Source organism: Anomaloglossus baeobatrachus, chromosome 2, assembly GCF_048569485.1.
Source record: "Anomaloglossus baeobatrachus isolate aAnoBae1 chromosome 2, aAnoBae1.hap1, whole genome shotgun sequence".
Classification (NCBI taxonomy): Eukaryota; Metazoa; Chordata; class Amphibia; order Anura; family Aromobatidae; genus Anomaloglossus; species Anomaloglossus baeobatrachus.
In genome coordinates this window covers 298,999,270-299,027,058 of record NC_134354.1, presented here as the reverse complement: position 1 = coordinate 299,027,058, position 27,789 = coordinate 298,999,270, and the positions used below count along the sequence as shown (strand labels likewise).

General features: G+C 46.2%; 1 protein-coding gene across 3 annotated transcripts in view; it reads left to right on the top strand.

Annotated features, from left to right (window-relative positions):
- BAK1 (BCL2 antagonist/killer 1) overlaps nucleotides 1–27,789 on the top strand; it is a 96,581-nt gene that overhangs the window by 48,757 nt on the left and 20,035 nt on the right. For all 3 annotated transcript variants that reach the window (XM_075333843.1, XM_075333844.1, XM_075333845.1), the window contains exons 3-4: nucleotides 5,599–5,716; nucleotides 18,899–19,042. In XM_075333843.1, coding sequence (XP_075189958.1) covers nucleotides 5,599–5,716; nucleotides 18,899–19,042 — 262 coding nt within the window. The remainder of the gene's footprint in view (nucleotides 1–5,598; nucleotides 5,717–18,898; nucleotides 19,043–27,789) is intronic.

The window sequence follows — 27,789 nt, the reverse complement described above, 5'->3', positions numbered from 1 at the left end:
TATGGTCCGGAACCATGGAAGACCACCACAAATCATTGGTAAAAGGTGACAAGAGCATTGGCAACTAATCTGGCCGCCATCCCCTTACTAACCATCACAACTAGAAGTAGCCGAGGGGTGAACTAACATCCTGTGCACCGCGAACCCAGCTGGAGAACTAACTATCCTAAAGGAAGGAAAGATGAATAACTCTCTGCCTCAGAAAATAGACAAGAATAGCAAGCCCCCCACATTGAAAGACTGCAGTGATATAGGAAAAACACAATACACAGATAGATGACAGGATTAGCAAAACATAAGACCCCACTGACTAAAATAGGAAAGGACAGGAAAGGGACTGATGGTGGCCAGAGTAAAACCCTGCAAAATTCCAAATTCCTGATAGTACAAAAAGGCCCTCAGATCGCACGATCTGAACTTTGTCCTATACCAGGTGTTTTTGTCATACCAATGAACAGAAAACAAGAATCATAACAAATTCAACAAGCCACAAACACATGGACCCAAAGGAGCTATACTCCAAACAGAACTGCAGGGAGTTCCCCAGCCAAGCAACTGAGGGGAAAATCCCCGCATGCAAATAAACTGAAAACAACCACAGCAAATGACAAACCCAGATAAGAGCAAAAGAACCAAACAATAAATAAAGAGCAAGCACTTTCTGGGGTAGATGTGGTGTGGAGCAGAATGAAGCAGGCTGGTGATACAAAGAACAACTGACATCCGGCATAGCCAGCTATCAGACCAGGATTTAAATAAGCAGAGAGTTAGCAAAGGAAACGCCCTTTGCACAACACACCTGGTCCAAGTCCAAACCATTCCTGGCCACCAGAGGGAGCCTCCCAGCAGCCAAAACATAACTAACATTCACAACAGCCGCTGCTCTCCCGCTGCACCCCTGCATGTGACTCCGCTGCTCTCCTCCCGCTGTACCCCTGCATGTGACGCCGATGCTCAGCAGAAAGAGAACAGCGGCGTCAGATGCAGGGGGGGCGCAGCGGCATCACATGCAGGGGCAGAGGGGGAGGAGAGCAGCGGTGTCAGATGCAGGGGGGCGCAGTGACGTCACTTGCAGGGGCGCAGTGGGAGGAGAGCAACGGCGTCAGATGCAGGGGGGCATCTGACGCTGCTGCTCTCCTCCCGCTGCACCCCTGCATGTGACGCCGCTTGGCCTCCCGCTGTCAGGTTTCCAGGTTTTCCAGTTCTCTTTTGACTGCCCTTGCCCTCGGTTAACATGGAGGTTACCGTTCTGTTGCCCTACTTCCTGTCCAGCTGCTTAAAAGGCCGCCTCCCAGCCCAGTCCAGTGCCTGAGTATACTGCCTGCTGTGTGCTCCTGCTGTGTTTGCTGCTTATTCCTGATTGCCTCTGGATTCCCCTAAAAGACTACCTACCGATTGACTCTGGACTGTACCCGGCTCTTCAAGGCTGTGCCCGGATTCCGTTTACCATCTTCGGTCAGCACTCCGCCTGGTTCTCTTTTGGTTCGTAACCATTCTGGACAAACATTTCCGTACGGACACTCATTGACTTTACCGCTTGCTCCTTATCCCGGCTGCTGCGCATTTAGGCCTTCCGGGGTAGATTGCCGGACAGTCCCTGTATAGGGGTTCGCTCTGGTGGTCTCCCTGGGGGAGTCCGGTGCGTGGCCCCGGGAATCCCCTGCGCGTCTATTCCGGAAAGTATTGTATGTGTTATTGTGTTGTTGTGTTTGTTCTGTATCTACCGTGGTGACATACTATAAAACATCTTGTACCCGGAACTCGTCTCTGATTGTCATTGCCCTACGCTATCGAAATCCTCAGAACATAGAATAAGTATTACACCCGCATCTAACGCCGCTGCTTTCTTTCTGCTGCCTCCTTGTTTCCGCCACTTCGCCGCCCCTGCATCTGCCGCTCCACTGCACCATCAGCCACCGCACTCTCCCCATCAGCCACCGCACTCTCCCCATCAGCCACCGCACTCTCCCCATCAGCCACCGCACTCTCCCCATCAGCCACCGCACTCTCCCCATCTGCCACCGCACTCTCCCCATCTGCCACCGCACTCTCTCCATCAGCCGCTGCACCCCTGCATCTGCCACCGCACTCGCCCATCAGCTGCTGCCCCCTCCCCGGTCTGCTGCCTGCTCTCTCCCATCCCCTTAATCCTCTGCCCCCTTTCCCACCTCTCCCCCTCCCGGGTCTGCTGCCTCCTCCATCTGCTGCGATCCTGCTGCCTAGATCCATCCAGCAAGGTAGCTATCCCCAATTTCACCTCCCACTCCCTTTCCACCCTCCCCCCATCCTCCGCTGCTCCTGCATCCGTTGCGCCCTCACCCATCCTCCGCCGCTTCTCCATCCGCCGCTCCTGCATCCGTTGTGCCCTCTTCTATCCTCCATCCATCTTTTTTTCCATCCCACCTAGTCCCCCTTCCCCTTTTTGCAGCACATCCGTGCGTGTGTCCTGATTTTTTTTCTTTCTGTAAACTAAGAAAGAAATACAAATAAACTTAGTTTAGGGCTAGTAAAATTATACTGTAGTAATCGTCAACTACAGTATTTTTTACTGAATATTGTAAGGGTCAGCCTAGTGCCACACATGAGAGCGATGCACGAGTGTCACATCGCATCATTTGGCATGGTCACTCTCTTCCAGACAGGAGTGTGCGGCTGTGCCGGGTGATGCGATGCGAGATTCATGCATCGCTCTCACGTGTGGCACTTGTCTTAGTGTCAGTTGCAGGCGCTCATATTTTTTTTTTTTTTATTTATTTTTTTTACTGACGTCCGTATTTTTTTATTTCGCCAAACTAATATTTTTTTGTATGGGGGGGTCGAGTTTCCAAAATGGGGTCACATGTGGGGGAGCTCCACTGTTTGGGCACATCAGGGGGATCTCCAAACGCAACATGGTGCGGCTAACGATTCCAGCTAATTTTCCATTTGAAAACTCAAATGACGCTCCTTCCCTCTGGATCTCTACCGTGCGCCCAGACAGTGGTTTTCTGCCAAATATGAGGTATCAGCGTACTCAGAACAAATTGCCCAACAAATTTTGTGGTCCATTTTATGCTGTTAGCCCTGTAATAATTAAAAAAATTTACCCTAAAATAACATTTTTGTGGAAAAAAAAAGTACTTTTTTGTTTTTATGGCTCAATGTATGAAACACATGAGGGTTCAAAGTGCTCATTACCCATCTAGATTTATGTCATGGAGAGGCTAGTTTCCAAAATGGGGTCACTTGTGGGGGAGCTCCATTATTTAGGCACCTCAGGGGGTCTCCAAACGCAACATCGCATCCGCTAATGATTCAAGACGATTTTGCTTTCAAAAATTCAAATTATGCTCCTTCCCTTCCGAGACCTGCCATGCGCCCAAACAATTGATTTCCACCACATATGAGATAGCGGTGTACTCAGGAGAAATTGCACAATTAATTTTATGGGGCATTTTTTCCTGATACCCTTGTGAAAATGCTAAATGTTATGGCTAAAGTACCGTAACTTTTTGATGTAAAAAAGTAAAAATTTTCATTTTTTTCTTCCACATTGCCTTGGTTGCTGTGAAGCTCCTAAAGGATTAATAAACTTCTTGGATGTGGTTTTGAGCAGAGTGAGGGGTGCAGATTTTAGAATGGGGTCACTTTTGGGTATTTTCTGTCACCTAGGTTTCTCAAATGACTCCAAATGTGATGTGGTACATAAAAAAATTTTTTTTGTAATTTTTGTTGGAAAAATGGAAAATTGCTGATGAACTTTGACCCCTTCTAACTTCCTAACGACAAAAAAATTGTTTCGAAAATCGCACTGGTGTAAAGTAGACAAGTAAGAAATGTTATTTAGTAACTATTTTGTGTGACATATCCCTCAGATTTATGGGCATAAAATTTCAAATTTTGAAAATTGCGAAATTTTCGCTGAATTTCCGAAATTTTCACAAATAAATGCAAAACATATCATTCTAAATTTACCACTGACATGAAGTACAATATGTCACGAAAAAAACAGTGTCAGAATCGCCAGGATCCGTTGAAGCGTTCCAGAGTTATAACCTCATAAAGTGACACTGGTCAAAATTGCAAAAAATGGCCTGGTCTTTAAGGTGAAAACAGGCTGGGGGCTGAAGGGGTTAAAGGCATAGTACTCTTAGTGTATATAAACTTTTGACTTTGCAGAAAGTAATAAAAAAGCCTTAAAACATTTTCTCTCTTTCATTATTTTGGCATTTGGCAAATATAAAGAATTTTGGTAATCCAAATTGACCTAAAACGGGATAAGTTTATTCTGATTTCATGTCAGAGAGTAAGAAAAACATGCAGATGTGTCCTTTTTGAAAGTGTATGTAAACTTCTGGTTTCAACTGTAAGTGCAAGTGTTTCTGCATGTAGCGCTCATACTCAATACTGAATAAATTGAGATGTTTTGAAACTTTTGTTTCCATTTTTCATCATTTACAAATCTTTAACATATTGTCACGGTACAGTGATGGAGGTGACAGAGGGATGTGAGCCCACTGTTCCCAGAACCAGGCTTACCCTTAGATGTGCATGACTAAGTGCCTATCGAATCTTCACCAGAGCCTCTGATGGTGAGGTTGGAGTTGTCTGAAGATAGGCAATAGGTACCACTCCAAGGCAGCTCATGGTTGTAGCATTCCACCAAGGTCGATGCAAGGCGAGACTGGAGAATGGATACCCTGCCGCTAGGGAAGGATAGGGAGGAGCAATTCCTAACACACTCTGCATCCTCAGCTCCCTTATTTCACCTCATGCGTTGATCACATTCCTATCCCTGTCTTTCTCTGAACACAGTTCTGTCTGGTGTGCAGGGTAGCAGGAACGCTAATCTTGCTCTAGTTAAAGACACAGAGAGGATAAGACAGACAGCGGAGACAGAAACAGCAATAGTCCAAAGAACACCAAACTACAGGAAGGAGTAAAGGGGAATGGACCAGTGAGGCAAACTGAAAAGAGAGTAAAGGAAGGGAAATCACAACACAACTTCCACACAGCAATCTCCAGCTACGCCTCCCAAAACACATCCTGGTCCACAGCTCACATGTTCCATCTAGAGGCTAGCTATAGCAGAGCTATCCCTGGCAACTCCTTGAGATGAAGGGGGAGTATTTACAGCAGAGGTAAATTGGACACTCAGAACAGCGGATTCCCAGCTTTTCACCTAGAATTTAGGAGACCAGACAAATCATTTAACACTTGCTGGACCGGTAGCCGTGCGCTGTGATCTCCTGACACTAGAAATAGAGGGGACCACTCTCCGATGTTGTTCTCTCGAGACATGTCTTTCGATCCTGTGCTTTCCATGATTCCTCAACCTTTCCTTCTTGGTGTTGCAATTTTAATGTTGAGGAGTGTAAGACAAGCTCAACCAGATATTAGGGCATAAAGGTAATATTTAACAGTCCCAAGCTTCTATATTTTGGGAGCAAAAAAAAAACAAATAAATGTAATATGTTAAGGAGTGAGTTGTGGTGTATAATATTGTTGTAAACAATGTATTGAAGCACGGTGACTACTCTTGTTTCTGTACTTTTTGTGTAGTAACATAGTTGCTGATTGGAAGGCTCATTTATTTATTGTATGTTTTTTGTTCTACAGAGCAGCAGGCAGAGGCCGTTTTCCTTAGTTATACATTTCACATGACCGCAATAAGAAGTGAAAATGAGGACATTAAACCTCTGGCTGATGAACTAGAAGATGCAAGACAATGTGATGGGTATGAGTCTGATATCAAAATGCTAACAATTAAGCATTTAGGACTAAAAAAAATGATTGGCACACTATGCAGACATTAATGAGGTTGAAAGTTACATTCCCACGATGATTAGTTGGTGTGTTATTTAAATGAGGTTACTTGGTTTTTTCTTCCATTGTTTATCTTTTACGTGTGTTTTTATCGTGTTTTTGCAAATTGTCTCTTCAGGGAGGAAGTAGATGAACACTAGTGCCACCTATTGGAAGTAGAAATCCTAGAAGTCAAAAGTGACCCTTTAATGAGCCTTATCATATGACTTAGGATTTATGCCAGATCAGAACCTCAATTTGCAGACACAGTGTTTCGGGGTGATTGTCCCTCGTCAGTGCAAAGTGTGAGATCTGATTTGGCTGTATGAGAAGATAAGATGGGGTCTAAAGGGGAGGCTAGTCTCCTCGCGGAGACTGACGCACCAATCCAGCATGTCAGTAGGGAGGAGACTTATAACTGCAATGCTCCTTAGGTAAATGTGCAAATTGTCTCTTCAGGGAGGAAGTGGATGAACTCTTGTGCCACCTATTGGAAATAGAAATCTTAGAAATTAAAACTGACTGTTTAATTAGCCTTGTCTGCTAATTGAGGTTCTGATCTGGCATAAATCCTAAGTCATATGACAAGGCTCATTAAAAGGTTACTTTTGACTTCTAGAATTGCTACTACCATTAGGTGGCACTAGAGATTGCCTCCTTCCTCCCTGAAGAGACAATTTGTATATTTCCCAGAGGAGCATTGCAGCTATAAGTCCTCTCTTCTGACATGCTGGATTGGTGAAAAAAGCTTTTCCCTTATACCCTATTGTGTTTTTGACGGTGAGCTTTTTGGCTCTTTTTTTATATTTCATATTTGTAACAAAACTACCTTTCTGGTATTTGGCCTTGACAAAACTTTAGTGATCGGCAATCCAGCTCTTTTTAGTGATCTGGCGCTCATGGCTCCATTCTCCAAAAAGAGTCAGCTTATTCAGATCCTAAATGGATACCTATTAAATATGTGTTCACCTTGGGTGAACACATATTAAAGAAGATGTTAGCATGATCAAAACCCCGCCCACCCACTGCCAAAGGCCCCCCCCACCTGTAATGGACCAATTAAAATGTAGAATTGCCGGGGTTTTATGCACTGATCGCCGTAATGTTACGCCCAGTGAGAGCCATTAAGAGAATTTAGTGGCTCTCACTGGTGTGATGGCTCACATCGTTCACAGTAGGGAGCCGGCTCGTTGTTCGCGACCGACACATCACTAATTGATACAGTCATGTGTGAATTAAATGCGTTTTTAGTGAGCTTTCATAGCGTTTTTTCTCTTGTGGAATTTCCCATATCTGTTTAGAAAAATTTGCACATGAAGTTCTGCATATTCACCTATACTGAGTAAAAAAGAAGCACTGTGGGCATGAGATTTCTATAAATCCTATTCACTTTGCTGGCACTCACAAGCGATGAGCATTTCTGGACAAATGATCAGAGTATGCACTCATAAAGTTCCCTATTAAAACTAATAAAATCAACAAAAAATGTAAAAAAAAAAAGTTTAAAGCATCCCCCTTTTGCTCCATTAAAAATAAAACAATTTAAAATAAAAAAACACATATTTGGTATCGCTGCATTTAGAAATTCACGATCTATCAAAATATAAACTCAGTTAATCTGATCGGTAAATGGTGTGGCGAGAAAAAAATTCCAAACGCCAAAATTATGTTTTTTGTTCACTGCAACATTGCATTAAAATTCAATAACAGGCGATCAAATCATTCCATATACACAGATATGGTAAAATTAAAAATGTCAGCTCAAGTTGCAAAAAAAAAAGCCATCACTGAGCCCCGGATCCAAAAATATGAGAACACTACGGGTCTTGGAAAATGGCGACAAAAGCGCTTTTCTTTTTTTGGACAAACTTCTGAATTTTGGTTTCACCATTAAGTTAAAAGTAAAAGTATAAATGTTTGGTATCTGCGAACTCGTACCAACCTGGTGAATCATAATGATAGGTCAGTTTTACCATATAGGGAACATGGTGAATAATAAACCCCAAACCGTTGTGGAATTTCACTTTTTTTACTATTTCTCCACATTTCGATTTTTTTACTGTTTTCTAGTACACTATATGGTAAACTCAATGGTGCCATACAAAAGTACAAATTGTCTTGCAAAAAATAAGCCCTCATGAGGCAAGATTTATGGAAAAATGAAAAAAGTTATGGCTCTTGGAAGAATAGGAGGAAAAAATGAAAAGTGGAAAATCGCCTGGGGGGTGAAGGGGTTAAAGAATTTAAGTGATTACTTTACTTTTCCCCTCTATGACATTCCTAAAAGCAGGTGAAAGCATGCTCTCTCAGCGTGATCTGGTGATCCTTGATCACGCTGAGAATGTCTCACTCCCGTCGCTGACTGTTATTACTGCTCTGGGTGAGGAGGAGCGCTGCGCTGTAGTGTCATTATATCACCGGGGCGCTGCAGTACCACCAGCAGCTGTGTCTACCTAGCTAAATTCCCTGCCTACAGTCCCTGTATTACATTGCACACATAAACAGATCATTTCAAAAATAATTTCTAAAGTCTGTGTATGATATGTAAATGACCCTTTGACTAGTCGATAGGGCTTTAGTTCCTTAGACTAATCAGCCCGCCTATCATGTTCGCACGCCACTCACAGGAGCTGGCATCATCACCAGCGCTATACAAAGCTTGCACATGCACGAGGCTTTGTTCTCCCACATCATTGAGCTTCTGAAGCCTGGTGTAGGCATCAGCTCAGGACGCAAAAGTAACCATCACACTGCCCAGATACCGAAAAATATAACATTACAGATCTCGGAATATGGTGCCAAAAGCAAAGTATTTATTTACAAAGTTATGATTTTTTTTTCACTACTTAAATTAAAATAAATTGTACATATAATGCAGAGAGCTCGAACAGCCAAGCAACAAAAAGGTTGGAGAAGCAGCAAAAACGTGTAGTGCTTGTATGGGAAATGATTTCATAGCAAAATCTGGGTAATTGTGGGCAAGGGAATGCCAATTTCAACTAGTTTGTAACACTGCTTTGCAGGAGAAAGTTCTGTGTGGAGCAGACGTTGTGACATGGGGAAATGAAGTAACTCCGCTGCTGTGCATCTGATGATGGAAGTGCTGCTGTTTGTTTGTTTTCTTAAAGAGAACCTAACACCAAAATAATATGGTGCCTGAAGTGAATGCTCACCTTTTAAATAGCCTTTTAATGTAGAGAATTATTATTTATTATTATAGTGACATGTGAAAAGGAGGGGGGGCATACGAATTACACCGTTTGCTGTGCTTGTCATTGTAAGGGTTGTGCTGGGACTAATCAGACCAGAAATCCAGCCATCCAATTATTCCTGGGTCCAATAAAGAAGGTGGCAGTACCGCTGCCTACACTGTAGTCTCTCTATATATCTGCCACATATACGGGCCTGACACATTTTTCTTTAGCTACCATGTGATGTTTTTTTGCTATATTTCTTCTATCTGTGTTTTTTTTTTTGTGGCATTATGTATTCTACATTGTTTTGATTTGATAGTTATTTCGATAGTGTATCATGTTTGGCATGTTCATCCTTTCATTGTGCACAGTGTCCTTATTGTTATTTGTTATCTTTGGCACTACCAGCCTTCTAATTTGTATCACATTTTGTCCCTTTTATATACTGTCACAAACAAATTTCATTTTTTGTGCCTTTTTTGGGGGTGGCTTGGGAATATATTAGGCATAGGACAGATGTGCAATGTTATTATAACCATAACTGCATTCACATGTGACATTTGTCTTATAAATGATTTACAGTATAATACAAAAGTGATTACCCTCTTCAGACTTTTGTAAATATTTTATTATATCTTTTCATGGGACAACCCTGAGGATCTGACACTTTGATACAATGTAAAGTAGTCAGTGTACAGCTTGTATAACAGTGTAAACTTGGTGTGTCCTCAAAATAACTCAACACACAGCCATTAAAGTCAATACCACTGGCAACAAAAGTAAGTACACCCCTAAGTGAAAATGGACAAATTGTGCACAAAGTGTCAATATTTTGTGTGGCCACCATTATTTTCACACACTGCGTTAGCTGTCTTGGGCATGGAGTTCACTAGAGCTTCACAGAAGCCACTGGAATCCTCTTCCACTCCTCCATAACAACATCACGGAGTTGGTGGATGTTAAAGTCCCTGCATTCCTCCACCTGCTGTTTGAGGATGCCCCAATAGGTCAACAGGGTTTAGATCTGGAGACATGCTTGCCCAGTGCAGCACCTTTACCCTCACCTTCTTCAGCAAGACAGTGGTCATCTTGGAGGTGAGTTTGGGGTCGTCATTATGTTGCCGTACATAGGAAGGGGATCATGCTCTGCTTCAGTATGTCAGAGTACATGTTGGCATTCATGGTTCCCTCAATTAACTCTTGCTCCCCACAGCCGGCAGTACTCATTAAGCGTCAAAACCATGACACTACCACCACCATGCTTGAGTGTAGGCAAGACACACTTGTCTTTGAACTCCTCACCTTGTTGCCACCACACAAGCTTAACACCATCTGAACCAAATAAGTTTATCTTGGTCTCATCAGACCACAGGACATGGTTCCAGTAATCCATGTCTTTAATCTGTTAGGTATTCATCAAATGGTGTGCAGGCTTTCTTATGCATCACCTTGCGAAGAGGCTTCCTTCTGGGACAAGAGCCATGCAGACCAATTTGATGCATATGGTCTGAGCAGACAGGCTGACCCTCCACCCCTTTAACCTCTGCAGCAATGCTTACAGCACTCAAACATCTATTTTAAAAATACAACCTCTGAATAAGACGCTGAGCACGTGCCCTTAACGTCTTTGGTCGACCATTGTGAGGCCTGTCCGGAATGGAACATGTCTTGTTAAACAGCTGTATGGTCTGGCCACCATGCTGCAGCTCAGTTTCAGCGTGGTGGCAATCTTCTTATAGCCTAGGCCATTGTTCTGTTGTTGTGTCTCTCAGTAATCACACTCAGTGGAGATCTTCAGGCTATTTATTAGGTGGTATTGTCAGCCATAACATCTCTCTCTACTGCCTGCACTCTGTCTGCAGTACCAGCGAGTTCCCACTTGCTTGTAAACACATACAAGAAGAGAGACCCCTAGAGGCCCCTAGGGGACATATACATATTGCTACATCCTTTCTCTTTAAACAAGAATAACAATCAAACTTAATAAACACAAGTTAATCTGACCAAGTAAAAGAGAATTACAATATATACAGTTAAATATAATCCTTGAGGTGCGCAGGCTTTCTGATCATTCTGCCGGTCCTAGTAATATAAGAAGAGTCAATGTCCACCTCTGGTAGTTGTTCTGATTCTGGTAATGTGCCTTCTTATATTGCCTGTCTCTGGTTAACAGTCTCACCCTGATGGTCAGAAGTCACTGTTGGTACTTGGCTTGGACTTGCTGCCTCGTTATCTTGGGTATCAGGATATTGTTCAAAAGGCCATGAATCATGTTGTTCTTGTGTTTTCCTCAAATATCTCCTATTTCTCCTTAGGCTTCTTCCGTCTTCTGTTACAATTTCGTAGGACCGAGGTCCTAGTTTCTGGACAACCTTTGCCTTTTGCCAGTGTTTGTCGTATTTGCTGCTTGGCTGCAGCCGTATGTTGTCATTCCTCTGGAGATCTGGCAGATCCTTTGCAGATTTATTGTAATAGAAAGCTTGCCTATCTTGATTTTTCATTAGTTGAGCTTTGATGTTTCCCACCAACTTTGGCTTTAACAGATGACTAGCGGTTGGTATGAGTGTCTTTGTACGTCTACTCATGAGACTCTGTGCCGGACTGCTGTCTATGCCTTGGGTGGGTGTGTTTCTATGATCCAGTATAGACAGATATACATCAGTACCTGCCTGTTTTGCTTTTTTAAGGAGTCTTTTGGCCGTTTTTACTGCGGACTCTGCTTTGCCATTACTCTGTGGATATCTTGGAGAAGACATCTGGTGTTCAAATTCCCATTTCTTGCTGAAAGTTTTAAACTCTTCTGAAGTAAACTGAGCAGCATTGTCAGAGAACACGATATCTGGAATGCCATACCTGGCAAAATGGGCCTTGAGTTTTTTAATCACTGTTCTCGCCCTTGTGTCCTGTAACAAATCAATCTCCCAAAAGTTAGATAAATAGTCCACTGTAGTCAGGTATTCTTTGTCATTCCATGTGAACACATCTGTTCCAACTTTTGACCAAGGCATCTGTGGAATTTCATGAGGTTGCAATGTCTCCTTTTGTTGCTTATCACTGCAGGATGCACATATTTCACATTGTGCTATATAGTTTTTCATGTGGTCATTCATTCCTGGCCAATAAATAGATTCTCTTGCTCGCCGTAGACATCCTTCCCTGCCTAAGTGCGAAGAGTGCAGTGTTTCCAGTATGTCTCTCCTGAGTGCTTCTGGTATAACAGCTCTGTCTCCTTTAAAGATGATTCCTTGCTGCACTGACAGTTCATCTCTTATGTGGAAGAATGGAGAAACTTCCCTAGGTGCATGCTGCTTGTATTTTGGCCAGCCCTGCAAGATGACAGTCTTTAAGATCTGGAGTATTTTATCCTTCTCTGTACAAGTCTGTATTTGCTTAAACTTGTCTTTTGACACCGCCAGATAGTCACACATATTGATGGTTTCAATTTCATTCTCCTCATCATTTGTGACAGGTAGGTATGCTCTGTTTAGAGTATCTGCAATCAGTAAGTCTCTTCCTGGACAGTAACAGATGTCAAAATCGTATTTCTGAAGTCGTAACAGCATGCGCTGTAGTCTCTTTGGGGCATTTAGTAGTGGTTTCTTTGTAATGCTCTCCAATGGCTTGTGATCAGATTGCACTGTTACTCGTCGACCATAGGTGTACTGGTGAAACTTCTCCATCCCAAAAACCACAGCCAGTAACTCCTTCTCAATCTGAGCATATCCCTGCTCTGTTGTTGTTAGGGCTCTGCTTGCAAACGTGATTGGCTGTTTGTTCTGCATTAGTGTAGCTCCAATGCCTTTTTTGAAGCATCACATTGTACCACCACTTCTCGATCTGGGTCGAAATACTTCAGGGTTGCTGCATCTGCAATAGCCTTCTTTACTGACCGGAAAGCAGTTTCCTGGTTTTCTGTCCATTCCCAGAGCACATCTTTGTGGGTTAGCTATCTCAGTGGCTCACACATATCTGACAGATGCTTGCAAAACTTGGAGAGATAATTTACCATGCCCAGAAATCGTTGTACTCCACACACATCAGTTGGGGTTGGCAAATCTTGAATTGCTCTCACCTTTTCTGGATCCACTTTTACACCATTTGAGGTCAGAAGATGTCCAATATATGCAACTTCTGTCATTTTCAGTTTGAATTTGTCCACGTTCAGCTTTATTTGTTTTGCTCTACATCGGTCCAAAAATTGTATCATCTTCTGATCATGATCCTTGATTGCGGATTCCATATCTTCGCCTTCTCCCACTGTAAGGATATCATCTGCTATTGTTTTTACTCCAGGAAGTCCTTCCAAAGCCTGCATCAATTTCTGCTGGAACATCTCCGGAGCAGGTTTTAGTCCCATGGGCAGTCTCAGCCATTTATAGCGTCCAAATGGTGAAGAAAATGTTGTCAATAAACTTGATTCTTCAGTCAGTTCCACATACCAGAATCCATTTTTGACATCACATACAGAAAATATTTTAGCCTTTGATAGATCTAGGAGATCATCATCCAATGTTGGCATCGGGTAATGATTTCTTTTCAGTGCCTTGTTGAGTGGCTTCGGATCAATTCATATTCTTAACTTGCCTGATGGTTTCTGCACTGTGACCAAACTGCTGATCCAATCTGTACTCTTCTGGACTGGTTCTATCATGCCTCTTTTCTGTAAATCTTGTAGCTCTACTTTCAGTGGTTGCATTAAAGCTACAGGCACCCTTCTTGTAGGTAATCTGGTAGGCTGCACGGTTTTATCAATTTCTAGCCTGTATTTACCTTCAAAACATCCACCACCTTCAAATAAATCAGCATACTCCATTTTTATTTTTTGAAAGTCCAAATTGCGCTCTGCATTTAGTTTGGGATTTGGTATATCCTGGGAAACCTCAACAGACATAATGTTCTGAGACTGTACTTTTATTAAGTCCATTGCCTGCACTGCTTTTACTCCCAGTATTGGTACATGGTTCCCACCATGCAGCACGGTAAATTCAGCTCTGTAACTTTTCCTGTTACATGGGTTCCATATTTTGAGCTTACATGTCCCCATAGGTTTCAGAACACTTTTGTTGTACATCACCAGTACCTTATCCGTTGGCTCAATGGAAACCTGTTTGTTCAGCAGAGCACTTGGAATTACATTGCAGCTTGCTCCACAATCCAGCTGAAATCTAATGGGCTTCTCAGCCAACAGGAAGGTTGCATAGAGCTGCTTGGCATCCTTGACTACTGGCTGCATGATTACATTGACATTCTCTGTTGCAAGTTGCAGCTGTAGCCATGTAATGTCCTCTGCACGGTCAGTGTCTGGTCTCACAGTGTGGACCTGTCCATGCTGTTTGCCAGTTCCCAGCCTGCAGACAGCTGAGAAATGATTCTTCTAGCCACATAACCTGCAGGTTTCGCCATATGCTGCACACTTGGTCTTGTCTCTCTCATGTCTTTTACCACGATATTTGCAGTGGATCGTGCTTATAGGGGAGCTTGGTCTTGTCTTTCCTCTCATAGATACTGCATGTACCTCATCATCATCATTATTATTACTGGTGCCTGCCATCATCTTCAGGCTGCGCTTTGTCAGCTCTGCAGCCCTGCAGATTTGCATGGATCTCTCTAAGGTCAGCTCTTCGTCTCTGAGTAAACGTTCTCTGAGGCGAGTGTCCATAATGCCACATACAATTCTGTCTCTTATGAGGCTATCTCTGATTTCCCCAAAGCCACATGTTGCAGCCAATGTCCTCAGCTCTGTCACATATCTGTCTACATTTTCACCATCCGCCTGCTGTCTTGTGAAAAACTTGTATCTCTCCACAGTCTCATTTCTCTTGGGGTCACAGTGCTTATCAAATGCCTCCACAATGTCTGCTAGGATGAGGTGGTCTGTGTCTGGCAGTAAAGTCTGGGCTAGTTCTCTGCCTTTTTCCCCAATTAAGTAATAAAACAGCTTTACTTTACGTTTGTCATCACTGGGGGCCACTGTCAGATCCACATACAGAGAAAACTCCTCTTTCCAGTGTCTCAATGTCTGGGATAGATTACATGATGAGACATCCAGTTTCTGAGGGGGCTTCAGACCAGTCTCCATCTTGTATAATGACAGGAAATCTGTACTCACAGTTGCAATGATGTTCTGTACAGTCCCAGTCTCACACACAAGCTCTGAGGATTTGCAGGTGTCACATGAAGGTTCTGTGCCCAGCTGCCACCATGTTCTGTTGTTGTGTCTCTCAGTAATCACACTCAGTGGAGATCTTCAGGCTATTTATTAGGTGGTATTGTCAGCCATAACATCTCTCTCTGCTGCCTGTACTCTGTCTGCAGCACCAGCGAGTTCCCACTTGCTTGTAAACACATACAAGAAGAGAGACCCCTAGAGGCCCCTAGGGGACATACAGCATATACATATTGCTACAGCCATCTTTATGTAGAGGAACAATTCTTTTTTCAGATCCTCAAAGAATTCTTTGCCATGAGGTGCCATGTTGAACGTCCAGTGACCAGTATGAGAGAGTGTGTGAGTGATAACACCACAAGTAACACACGTGCTCCCCATTCTCACCTGAGACAATTGTAAAAAAAAAACTAAGTCACATGACAACGGGGACGGAAAATGGCTAATTGGTCATTTTTACTTAGGGGTGTACTCACTTTTGTTGCCAGTGGTTTGACACTGCTACAATGTAAAGTAGCCATAGTGCCATATCGTCAGTGTTGTTCCATGAAAAGATATAATAAAGTATTTTCAAAAATGTGAAGGGTATGCTAACTTTTGTGATACTGTATGCTGCACCAGGCTTTGTATGTATAACATGTCTAATAATTCCAGATTTTCAGTGTGTACATTGGGTCCTTTAAATCTGGGCTGTGTGTTAGCAGTCTATAACGTGGGTTGCATTTCTTTTGTAAGTCTTCCAACAACTCTCTATGTTAAAGCACCAGTCCAGCTGGGGGTTTTTTTTGTTCACTGCTGGAGGGGTGCTTTTAATATAAGGTCCCTGCCCCGATGCTCAGCTTGTGATGCTTTCAGCATTTATTGTCACCGCTCAAGTACCGAAGCGTCAACTTATGACCGCAAAATCTGACTGGCTAGAAGTCAGAAGTTGAGTCATAAGCTCTTAATTAAAGTCTTTGAGAGCTAGAACGAGGCTATCATAGACTTGTATTGAAGAGTGACCTCTAGCTTTCTCCATGAGACACTAAAGCAATCAGGCAGGTCACAAACTATTGCAAACATGCCACCTGTTTTTTACGGCTACATTACGATTCTGTAACATAGAACATTGCAAATGGTCCTGTAAATAATTGTAGAATAATAGCTGCTGAGAAAAAAAACGCATTTCATATGGATGGCATACAGCTGCTAGGTGAGTAAAAACAATAAAACCTACTTATAGCACTTGCATGACATATGGAATACCAAACTGATTTCACTTGCTTACTCAGATTTGACATTTCTGGGTGAGAACAGGAGCGATTTAACATACAGAGATTTCAGCGAACTCTTAAGGCTATGTGCGCACTAGAAATGTGAAGTTTCTCAAGAAAATTTCTTGAGAAACTTCTGGGAGTGAAAGATTTCCGGACCTCCGGAAAAAATCCGCACCAAATCCGCATGCGGATTTGCCGCGGAATAGCTGCGAATTTGCCGCGATTTTCCCGCTGGTGGTTCCCTGCGGATTTTGCAGGCTGTACTGCCGAAATCCGCAGGGTACCTGCGGAAAAGAATTGACATGCTCATTTTCTCAAGAAATTTTCTCGAGAAATTCTTCTTAAGGAAATTACTTGAGAAAAATCCGCACAGTGCGCACAGCTATTTTTTTTTCTCATAGATTTTGCTGGGAAATGTCTGCACAAAGATAGCAGACATTTCTCAAGAAATTTCCGCGGCAAATCCGCGGGTAAATCCGCGGGTAAAACGCACTAGTGCGCACAGAGCCTAAGGCCCAGTCACACACAATGACTTACCAGCGATCCCGACAATGATATGTCCTGATAACGATCACTGGTAAGTCGCTGGGAGGTCGCTGGTGAGATGTCACACAGTCAGGCCTCACCAACGACATAGTAACAATACAGGTCACAGTAGCGACCTGTATAACGATATTGGCGGTCATAGGGACCCTGTCACACAGCGTCAAACACAGCGATGCGTCCTGCCCAGCAGGACACCGCCTTTGAAGAAAATGGTCCTGACCACTCTGTAACGACCGGCGACCTGACAGCAGGGGCCTGATTGCTGGTAGGTGTCACACATAACTGGATCACTGGAGAGATCGTTGCTGCGTCACAGAAACTGTGACTCAGCAACAATCTCGTTGGCGATCTCATTGTGTGTGACGGGGCCTTTAAAGGGAATCTGTCAGCAGGTTTTTTCTATGTAATCTAAGGGCAAAATGAAATAGGGGCTGAGACACTGATTTCAGGGATATTTCCCTTTATTAAGCTTTGTGCTGTTGTTTTAATACAATTAGGGCGGCTTTGCACGTTGGAACGATGTCGGTGGGGTCAAATCGAAAGTGACACACATCCGGCGTCACTTTCGACATCGTAGTGTGTAAATTCTAGATGATACAATTAACGAGCGCAAAAGCGTCGTTATCGTATCATAGGTGTATTCTCTAACATTTCCATAATGCCGGTGCAGCGACAGGTACGATGTTGTTCCTCGTTCCTGTGGCAGCACACATCGCTGTGTGTGAAGCCGCAGGAGTGAGGAACATCTCCTTACCTGCCGCCGCCGGCTATACGGAAGGAAGAAGGTGGGCGGGATGTTTACATCCTGCTCATCTCCGCCCCTCCGCTTTGATTGGCCGCCTGCCGTGTTACGTCACTCTGATGTTGTACGACCCGCCCCCTTAGGAAGGAGGCGGTTCGCCGGCCAGAGCGTCGTCGCAGGACAGGTGAGTGCATGTGAAGCTGGCGTAGCGATAATGTTCGCTACGCCAGGAATCACAAGATATCGCTGCTGCGACGGGGGCGGGGACTATCGCGTGCGACATCGCAGCATTGGCTTGCGATGTCGCAACGTGCAAAGCCCGCCTTAGTGTTTTATCAGCAGGAGTTATCATAGCTGGACTAGCTGCACAAGGTCCAATCACACCCCCAGCAGTGATTAGCAGCTCTCTGGCAATATACAATGTACATAGAAAGCTGCTAATCAGCTTGGTCAGCTTTCTGTATCACAACTGCTATACCTAATAAACTAAGTGACACATTGCTGGAATCAGGGTCTCGGTATTTACATTATGCTGTTAGATGAGGTTGTAAAAACCTGGTGACAGTCTCCCTAAGTCTTTATAAATGTCTCATAGATGTGCTTTTTATATTTCTATGCATAATTGTAGTGTGCTCTAATTTTAAGTAACTTTTCCCTCTACTCCTCTTTTTTTCCACACCCTCAGCACTCTAACAATTATTTAGCTCAGTAATGCCCATCTGCTGTTTGTCTTGTGTCTGACTCCATTTTATGCCCAGTGCTTATAACAGAAAACGTAAGGCAAAACATTTTATCCTGCAACGTTAACATTATTCACTACAGCTGTTATTGGAAAGAGCCCACTTAGAATAAAAGGCATACCGGTGTCATGTAGGAAAGCCCACCAATCTCTGCCATGACATGGCCATGGAAAGTGTGTGTCACCTTATTTTGGCTCCACTGATGTTTTTGCAAGGGTCCCAATGGCAGATTATGTGGATTATGTGGCTGCCTGCATCTGACAGCAGACCGTGACGGTCATAGCAATGAGACCTCTTCGAATTGGAAGGAGATGGCATATTAAAGTTATATTTCAACAATTTGTTATGTCTTTAAACAACTCTTTAATGTTACAAATCAAACAGGTATAATTCTTATGTATGTGTTTGTAAATACAAATTTAAAAAAAATGCAAAAAAAAATGTATTTTATTGTTTTTCCCTTTCCACAGTGACATTGACAATTTGGGGAAGAAGTTAGCTACAATTGGTGATGACATATACAAGCGATACGAGTCAACTTTCGATAATATCCTTAAAGACTTGGACCCCAACCTTGGAAATGCTTACGACATGTTCAAAAAAATAGCTTCCAGGTAATAAAGAAAAGCTGAGAATCCGTATTGCTGACCGCAATCCACACAATTCTAGAGAATCTGTCACCTTAGAAAACAGTGGTAATTTGCAGGTAAATAGTATTATAGTGCTGCCTCGCTGTCTTAGGCCTGCGACACACATCCGTGCCGCCGGTACGTGTTTGCCATTTTTTTGCACGTACCGGCGGCACGGAGACACGTTCAGCAATGCTACCCTATTGTGGCAGGCACACACACGTAAAACCACACGGAACGTGTGTCCGTGTGCGTTTGTACGTGTGTGCGTTTTTCAACACGCTGACATGTCAGTGTTTTCTCTGGCAGCACGGGTGTCACACGGCCCGCACCCATACCACACGGGTGTAGTGTGGATGCGGTCCCGTGTGACACGCGCCGGAGAAAACACACGTGTCAGAGAAAAAAAAAACCTTAACTCACCTTCTCCAGCCCTCCTGTCTCTGCCGCTGCTGTCACTTTCTGCTGACTGCCGCTCATTATTCTCATTTAATATTCACTTCACTGCCTGGCAGCAGCAGCAGCGGGGAGACGGGAGGGCTGGAGACCGAAGATCAGTACCACGGACAGCAGGAAGGACCACGTGAGTATGTAAATAACCTGTTCTCCGTATGTTATCACGGATAGCATGCGGAGAACACACGTGGCCTGCACGTACCAGAGACACGTACTTACCTGCACGCAACACGCAGGGAAAATACGTGTCTCTCGGCACGTGTGTGATTTTCACGTGAGTGTGTCGGAGGCCTTACAGAAAGTGTGACTGCCGGGAGAAAATTAACTTCTTTCCTCCTGAGGGCCGCCACCTATAAGTAATAGGGATGTCATGGTGTACAAAGGGCTGGTAAGATGTCATACAGTGTATTCCCCACTAGTTGGCAGCAGAGTAGTGAAGGAGAGTTAAAGTAACACTGTAACAGAAGGGAGGCTGAAGTACAGCAGAGTAACGTCAGCAGGCAGTTCACAGGCGAACCACCAGGAGGCAATAGAGTAGTCAAGCAGTCAGGGTCAAGCCGGGAAATCAAGTCACTGCAGAGGGAAGATCAAGATCAAGTCAGAAAACAGAACCTAGGTCGGATGCCGGGAGATCAGGTATACAGAGGGAAAAACAAAGGGCACAGGGAACAAAAGACAAGACCGGAAGGTGAGGAGACACAAACATGGGAATGAGGAGAAACCAGGATGGGTAAACAACTGACAGCAGTGGGAAGTCAGGGACTGGGACAGATGGACGAACGGGGGAAGGTACAGGTCAGGGCATGACAACAAGGAGTCAGATCAAACAGGGAATCTCACCAGAGCCAGTCACAGGCTGCAGAGCAAAGCTAAAACCAGCACAGGAATGCTAGTGCAGCGACCAGATATAGTGTCTCATGAAACCAGAACAAGGCTGATGGGAGTTAACCCCTCACATGACCAGGCTGGGTCTGGGAAACTCTGGAGTGGGGAATTCCGTTCCTGGATCATGACAGGAGATGGTCACGGAGAAGCTACAGTCATGGCTCACTATACTGTGAATGCTGACTGTAACAAGCATGACACTGCACCGTGAGCTGTCAAAGTGTGGAGGTGCGCTCGCATCACCGCTCGCAGAACAGTGAACGCTGACTGTAGCCGCTGTGTGCACACCCCCAGTCTGAAATGCGGGTGCACCAAGAGGGAATAAATGAAGGCAGTATTGTAAAGCTGTTTACCTGCGGATTAACCCTACATCTGTAAGGAAATAGCGGTTTAGATGACCGGTTTATTGCTTTGAGCAATGATCTTGTAGCAGAATCAGTATAAAATATCTAGCACAGTACAACTGTCTAATGACTACTTTAAGTTAAAAATGTTTACATATAGGTAGTAAAAAGTTACTGTTTTGTTTGCATCATCATGCAGCTAAATGACCTGGCACACGGCACTGGCATCCGCATAGATCAAATCACTGCCAAATTTGTCACTGCTACAACAAATTTAGAGTTCGTTTCTGGGTGATTTACATGAGGAAGCTTTTTATTACCGTAGTTTTTTATTCTTTTTTGGAGTAACTAACAGTTTCCATTTCACTGTATCTTATTAAAAACCAACTGAAATTTTGCCATTTTGTCACTGGTCATGAAGCCTAATTCTAGACTCCTACTTGTTCCGTGTAGCCTGCTGACTCGTGACTTACAGGGGAGCGATGTAGATGTTCTCTGATGATCTGAAGGTGGAGGGAGCTATAACCTATTCTATAGAGATATACTTATGTCATTAATTATATTATTTATTATTATTTTTATTTAACCACCTTCAGCACGATCTCTCCCTATAATGATAATGACTGCTGAAATGTCATCTGTACAGAATTCTTGCAATAGTACAAGTCTTTTAGCCTGCTTTCACACTACGTTTTTTTAACATGTGTCCTGAACGTTTTTTTTGCAGGAAAAGCAGATCCAGTGCAAATACGTTTTAATTTCAATGCATTTGCAATGGACGTGCGTCATCATGCGGTGACATGCGTTTGCGTGCGGTATAGTGAGGATCCAGCGAGTTGCAGTATTGTAACATTTTTCAAAAACTCTACTTGTAGCATTTTTGAGCTGCGTCCAAATACTCTTTGTCACTTGATCATGACTATATTGCACGCAAACGCATGTGAACACTGGCCTGCTTATTAACAGGAACCTGTTGGGCACAAACCAGCCTGGCGTGATCACAGAGTCTCTGTCGGTCTCTCTGACGGTCGGTCTCTCTCTCTCGGTCTCTCCCTCTGACCGTCTCTTCCTCTCACCCTCTCTCTCATACTCACCAATCACGGGCGTGGCGCTGCCCGGCTGTCACACAGCTCTGGCGGCTTCTCCTCTTTTGAAAATGCCGGCCGCTCATTATTCCATCTCGTGTTCCCTGCTTCCCCCGCCCACCGGCGCCTATGATTGGTTGCAGTCAGACATGCCCCCATGCTGAGTGACAGCTGTCTCACTGCAACCAATCACAGCTGCTGGTGGGCGGGTCTATATTGTGCAGTACAATAAATAAATTTTAAAAAAACGGCGTGCAGTCCCCCCAATTTTGATACCAGGCAATGTAAAGCCACACGGCTGAAAGCTGGTAATCTCAGGATGGGGAGCCCCACGTTATGGGAAGCCCCCCAGCCTAAAAATATTAGCCAGTAGCCGCCCGGAATTGCCGTATCCATTAGATGCGACAGTCCTGTGACTCTACCCAGCTCATCCCAAATTGCCCTGGTGCGGTGGCAATCGGGGTAATAAGGAGTTAATGGCAGCCCATAGCCACTAAGTCCTAGGTTAACCCCTTAACGACCTTGGACGTACTGAGTACGTCATGGTCACATGGTGCTAAACGACCCATGACGTACTCAGTACGTCCTGGCGAAATCGCGGTCCCGGAGCCCCGGGGAGTGAAATTTGTTTACCTAAACGGTGGATTCGGGAAGGAGGGGACCTCTGCCTGACCTCAGGAGGGGTGGTGCCTCCTCCCCGAACCTACAGAGGCTGTGATTGGCTGACGAACGCCGCTCAGCCAATTACAGTCACTGTAATGTGTCAGCCATTGAAAATGGCTAACACATTGCAATCCAGCCATAATCAGTGCTGCTGTAGCACTGATGACTGGCTGGAGCTGGGTGAACTTTGTTTCACCCGCCCCCAGCTCTGATTGGAGAGACCGGCCTTGTGACCGATCTCTCCCAATCACTGTGGATCTTGTGCCGTCACCGCTACCCTCAGCTTCACTCCGTCCGTGAAAGCTGATGAGAGCGGTCGCTGCAGGTGCCCATCGGTAAGTTATAGCACCCCCATCCCCCGCCGCTCCCCGCCGAGATTCCCCGCCGAGATTCCCCGCCGAGATTCCCCGCCGAGATCCCCCGCCGAGATCCCCCGCCGAGATCCCCCGCCGCTCCCCGCCGAGATCCCCCGCCGCTCCCCGCCGAGATCCACCGCCGCTCCCCGCCGAGATCCACCGCCGCTCCCCGCCGAGATCCACCGCCGCTCCCCGCCGAGATCCCCCGCCGCTCCCCGCCGAGATCCCCCGCCGCTCCCCGCCGAGATCCCCCGCCGCTCCCCGCCGAGATCCACCGCCGCTCCCCGCCGAGATCCACCGCCGCTCCCCGCCGAGATCCCCCGCCGCTCCCCGCCGAGATCCCCCGCCGCTCCCCGCCGAGATCCCCCGCCGCTCCCCGCCGAGATCCACCGCCGCTCCCCGCCGAGATCCACCGCCGCTCCCCGCCGAGATCCACCGCCGCTCCCCGCCGAGATCCACCGCCGCTCCCCGCCGAGATCCACCGCCGAGATCCACCGCCGCTCCCCGCCGAGATCCACCGCCGCTCCCCGCCGAGATCCACCGCCGCTCCCCGCCGAGATCCACCGCCGCTCCCCGCCGAGATCCACCGCCGCTCCCCGCCGAGATCCACCGCCGCTCCCCGCCGATCCACCGCTGGTCGCCACGCCGCTTTACACGCCGCTGTCCCTGCCCGCCACGCCGCTGTTCCCGCCGCTGTCCCTGCCCGCCGATCCACCTCTGCTGCCCGCCACGCCGCTGTCCCTGGTCGCCACCGTCCCCTTTCAGTCGCACCCACCTTTTTCAGCCGCCGCTGCACCCGATCGGGCCGCCGCCTCCATCGGCTGCCACTGCACCTAATCGGCTCCCCCCCTCCATGTGCTGCCTCCCCCCCTCCATGTGCTGCCTCCCCCCCTCCATGTGCTGCCTCCCCCCCTCCATGTGCTGCCTCCCCTCCCCCCCTCCATGTGCTGCCTCCCCTCCCCCCCTCCATGTGCTGCCTCCCCCCCTCCATGTGCTGCCTCCCCTCCCCCCCTCCATGTGCTGCCTCCCCTCCCCCCCTCCATGTGCTGCCTCCCCTCCCCCCCTCCATGTGCTGCCTCCCCTTCCCCCCTCCATGTGCTGCCTCCCCTTCCCCCCTCCATGTGCTGCCTCCCCTCCCCCCCTCCATGTGCTGCCTCCCCCCTCCCCTCCCCCCCTCCATGTGCTGCCTCCCCCCTCCCCCCCTCCATGTGCTGCCTTCCCCCTCCCCCCCTCCATGTGCTGCCTTCCCCCCTCCATGTGCTGCCTCCCCCCATGTGCTGCCTCCCCCCCATGTGCTGCCTCCCCCCCATGTGCTGCCTCCCCCCCATGTGCTGCCTCCCCCCATGTGCTGCCTCCCCCCCATGTGCTGCCTCCCCCCCATGTGCTGCCTCCCCCCCCATGTGCTGCCTCCCCCCTCCCTCCATGTGCTGCCTTCCCCCCCATGTGCTGCCTCCCCCCCCATGTGCTGCCTCCCCCCCATGTGCTGCCTCCCCCCCATGTGCTGCCTCCCCCCCATGTGCTGCCTCCCCCCCCCCATGTGCTGCCTCCCCCCCCATGTGCTGCCTCCCCCCCATGTGCTGCCTCCCCCCCCATGTGCTGCCTCCCCCCCCATGTGCTGCCTCCCCCCCCATGTGCTGCCTCCCCCCCCATGTGCTGCCTCCCCCCCATGTGCTGCCTCCCCCCCATGTGCTGCCTCCCCCCCCATGTGCTGCCTCCCCCCCCCATGTGCTGCCTCCCCCCCCCCATGTGCTGCCTCCCCCCCCCATGTGCTGCCTCCCCCCCCCCATGTGCTGCCTCCCCCCCCATGTGCTGCCTCCCCCCCCCCATGTGCTGCCTCCCCCCCCCATGTGCTGCCTCCCCCCCCATGTGCTGCCTCCCCCCCCATGTGCTGCCTCCCCCCCCCATGTGCTGCCTCCCCCCCCATGTGCTGCCTCCCCCCTCCTTCCATGTGCTGCCTCCCCCCCCATGTGCTGCCTCCCCCCTCCCATCAGACTCTGCCCCCCTCCCTGATCTGCTGCCTGCTCTCTCCCATCCTTTTCACCCTCCTTCATCTGCTGCCTCTTCTGTCTGCTGTGATTCTGCTGCCTAGATCCATCCTGTAAGGTAGGTATCCCCATCTCACCCCCCCATCCTCTGCCGCTCCTCCATCCGCTGCGCCATTTCCCATCATCCATCCGCTGCGCCCTTTCCCATCCTCTGCCGCTCCTCCACCCGCTGCGCCCTTTCCCATCTTCCATCCGCTGCGCCCTTTCCCATCTTCCACCCGCTGCGCCCTTTCCCATCTTCCATCCGCTGCGCTCTTTCTCATCTGCCGCCCCGCCCTCTCGCATCGCATTATCCAGCGCAGTTGCTCGCTTCCAGACTGCAGTGGATGATGCGATACGAGACTCGTGCATTGCTCTCACGTTTGGCACTGGTCTTAGTGGCAGGCGCTCTTTTTTTTTTTTTTTTTTTACTGATGTCTGTATTTTTTATTTCGCCAAACTAATTTTTTTTGTATGGGGGGGGGGGCTAGTTTCCAAAATGGGATCACATGTGGGGGAGCTCCATTGTTTAGGCACCTCAGGGGGGTCTCCAAATGAAACATGGCGTCTGCTAATAATTCCAATCAATTTTACTGTGAAATGGCGCTCCTTCTCTTCTGAGCCCCGCCGTACGCCCAAACAATTGATTTCCACCACATATGAGGTATCGTCGTACTCAGGAGAAATTGCACAATACATTTTATGGTGCATTTTTTTCTGATACCCTTGTGGAAAAAAAAGCTACCTGTTTGAAAAAACAATTTTGTGGTAAAAAAAAGAATAAAATATTTTCACGGCTGAACATTACAAACGCTTGTGAAGCCTCCAGGGGTTCAAAGTGCTCACTAAACAGCTAGATAAATTCCATGAGGGGTCTAGTTTCCAAAATGGGGTCAATTGTGGGGGAGCTCCATTGTTTAGGCACTTCAGGGGGGTCTCCAAATGAAACATGGCGTCCGCTAATAATTCCAACCAATTTTGCTGTGAAATGGCGCTCCTTGCCTTCCGAGTCCTGCCGTGCGCCCAAACATTTGATTTCCACCACATATGGGGTATCTGCGTACTCAGGAGAAAATGCACCATAAATTTTATGGTGCATTTTTTCCTGATACCCTTGTGATAAAAAAAGCTACCTGGTTGAAGCAACAGTTTTGTGGTAAAAAAAATTTTTTTTCTTTTCACGGCTCAACGTTATAAACTTCTGTGAAGCCCCCAGGGGTTCAAAGTGCACATCAAACATCTAGAAAAAATATTTGAGGGCTCTAGTTTCCAAAATGGGGTCATTTGTGGGGGAGCTCCATTGTTTAGGCACCTCAGGGGGTCTTCAAACCCGACATGGCGTCCGCTAATGAGTGCAGCTAATTTTGCACTCAAAAATTCAAATTGCGCTCCTTGCCTTCCGAGTCCTGCCGTGCGCCCAAACATTTGATTTCCACCACATATGGGGTATCTGCGTACTCAGGAGAAAATGCACGATACATTTTATGATGCATTTTTCCTGATACCCTTGTGAAAATACTAATTTTTATGGCTAAAGTAACATTTTTGTGTTAAAAAAGTAAAATTTTCATTTTTTCGTCTACATTGCTTTGGTTGCTGTGAAGCTCCTAAAGGGTTAATAAACTTCTTGGATGTGGTTTTGAGCAGAGTGAGGGGTGCAGATTTTAGAATTGGGTCACTTTTGGGTATTTTCTGTCGCCTAGGTTTCTCAAATCACTCCAAATGTGATGTGGTACCTAAACAATTTTTTTTTGTAAATTTTGTTGGAAAAATGAGAAATTGGTGATGAACTTTGAACCCTTCTAACTTCCTAACGGAATTTTTTTTTTTTTCAAAAATTGCGCTGGTGTAAAGTAGACATGTGGGAAATGTTATTTAGTAACTTTTTTGTGTGACATATTTCTCAGATTTATGGGCATAAAATTTCAAATTTTGAAAATTGCAAAATTTTCAAAATTTTCGCTAAATTTCCGAAATTTTCACAAATAAACGCAAAACATATCGGCCTAAATTTACCACTGACATGAAGTACAATATGTCACGAAAAAACAATGTCAGAATCGCCAGGATCCGTTGAAGTGTTCCAGAGTTATAACCTGTCAAAGTGACACTGGTCAAAATTGCAAAAAATGGCCAGGTCTTTAAGGTGAAAACAGGCTGGGGGCTGAAGGGGTTAATCATGGCAGGCGTCTATGAGACACCCCCAATGATTAACCTGTAAGTGAAAGTAAATAAACACATACACCAGAAAAAATCCTTTATTTGAAATAAAATACAAAAAAACACCCTCTTTCACCACTTTATTAAAATTCCCAAATACCCCTCTAGGTCCGGCGTAATCAACACGAGGTCCCACGACGCATCCAGCTCTGCTACATGAAGCTGACAGGGGCAGCCGTAGAACACCGCCACTCTGTGAGCTCCATGCAGCAACTGAAGTGTGTTGCGCGATCAGCAGTGACGTCACTCAGGTAGTGCCGGTGTGTGCGGTGACGATGGGTGCTGTAGTCTCTCTCTGTCTGTCTGTCTGTCTCTGTCTTGTTCAGTTCCCCTCACTCCCGATCACATGACTCCAATTCCCGCCCACAATTTCAAGTGATCGGATCCTGTAAAATAACATATGCATTTGCATGCGTTTCTCTTTGGATAAACTGGATCCGCTTTTGCAGCAAAAGAACATTCAGGACACATGTTAAAAAAACATAGTGTGAAAGCAGCCTTATATGGGTTTATTTTGGCTTGTTATTAAGCAGTGCTCTGTCACATTTGCTGGATTGTTTTATAGGGGCTTAGTCCCCTCTATGAATGCATAAAAAGTTTAATTTCAGTTTTGGGGTGACAGACTCCCTTTGATTAACAAGCTAGTAACCAAGACCACAACATGTATTTATGGCATATGTCTAGATAAAACTTATCTAG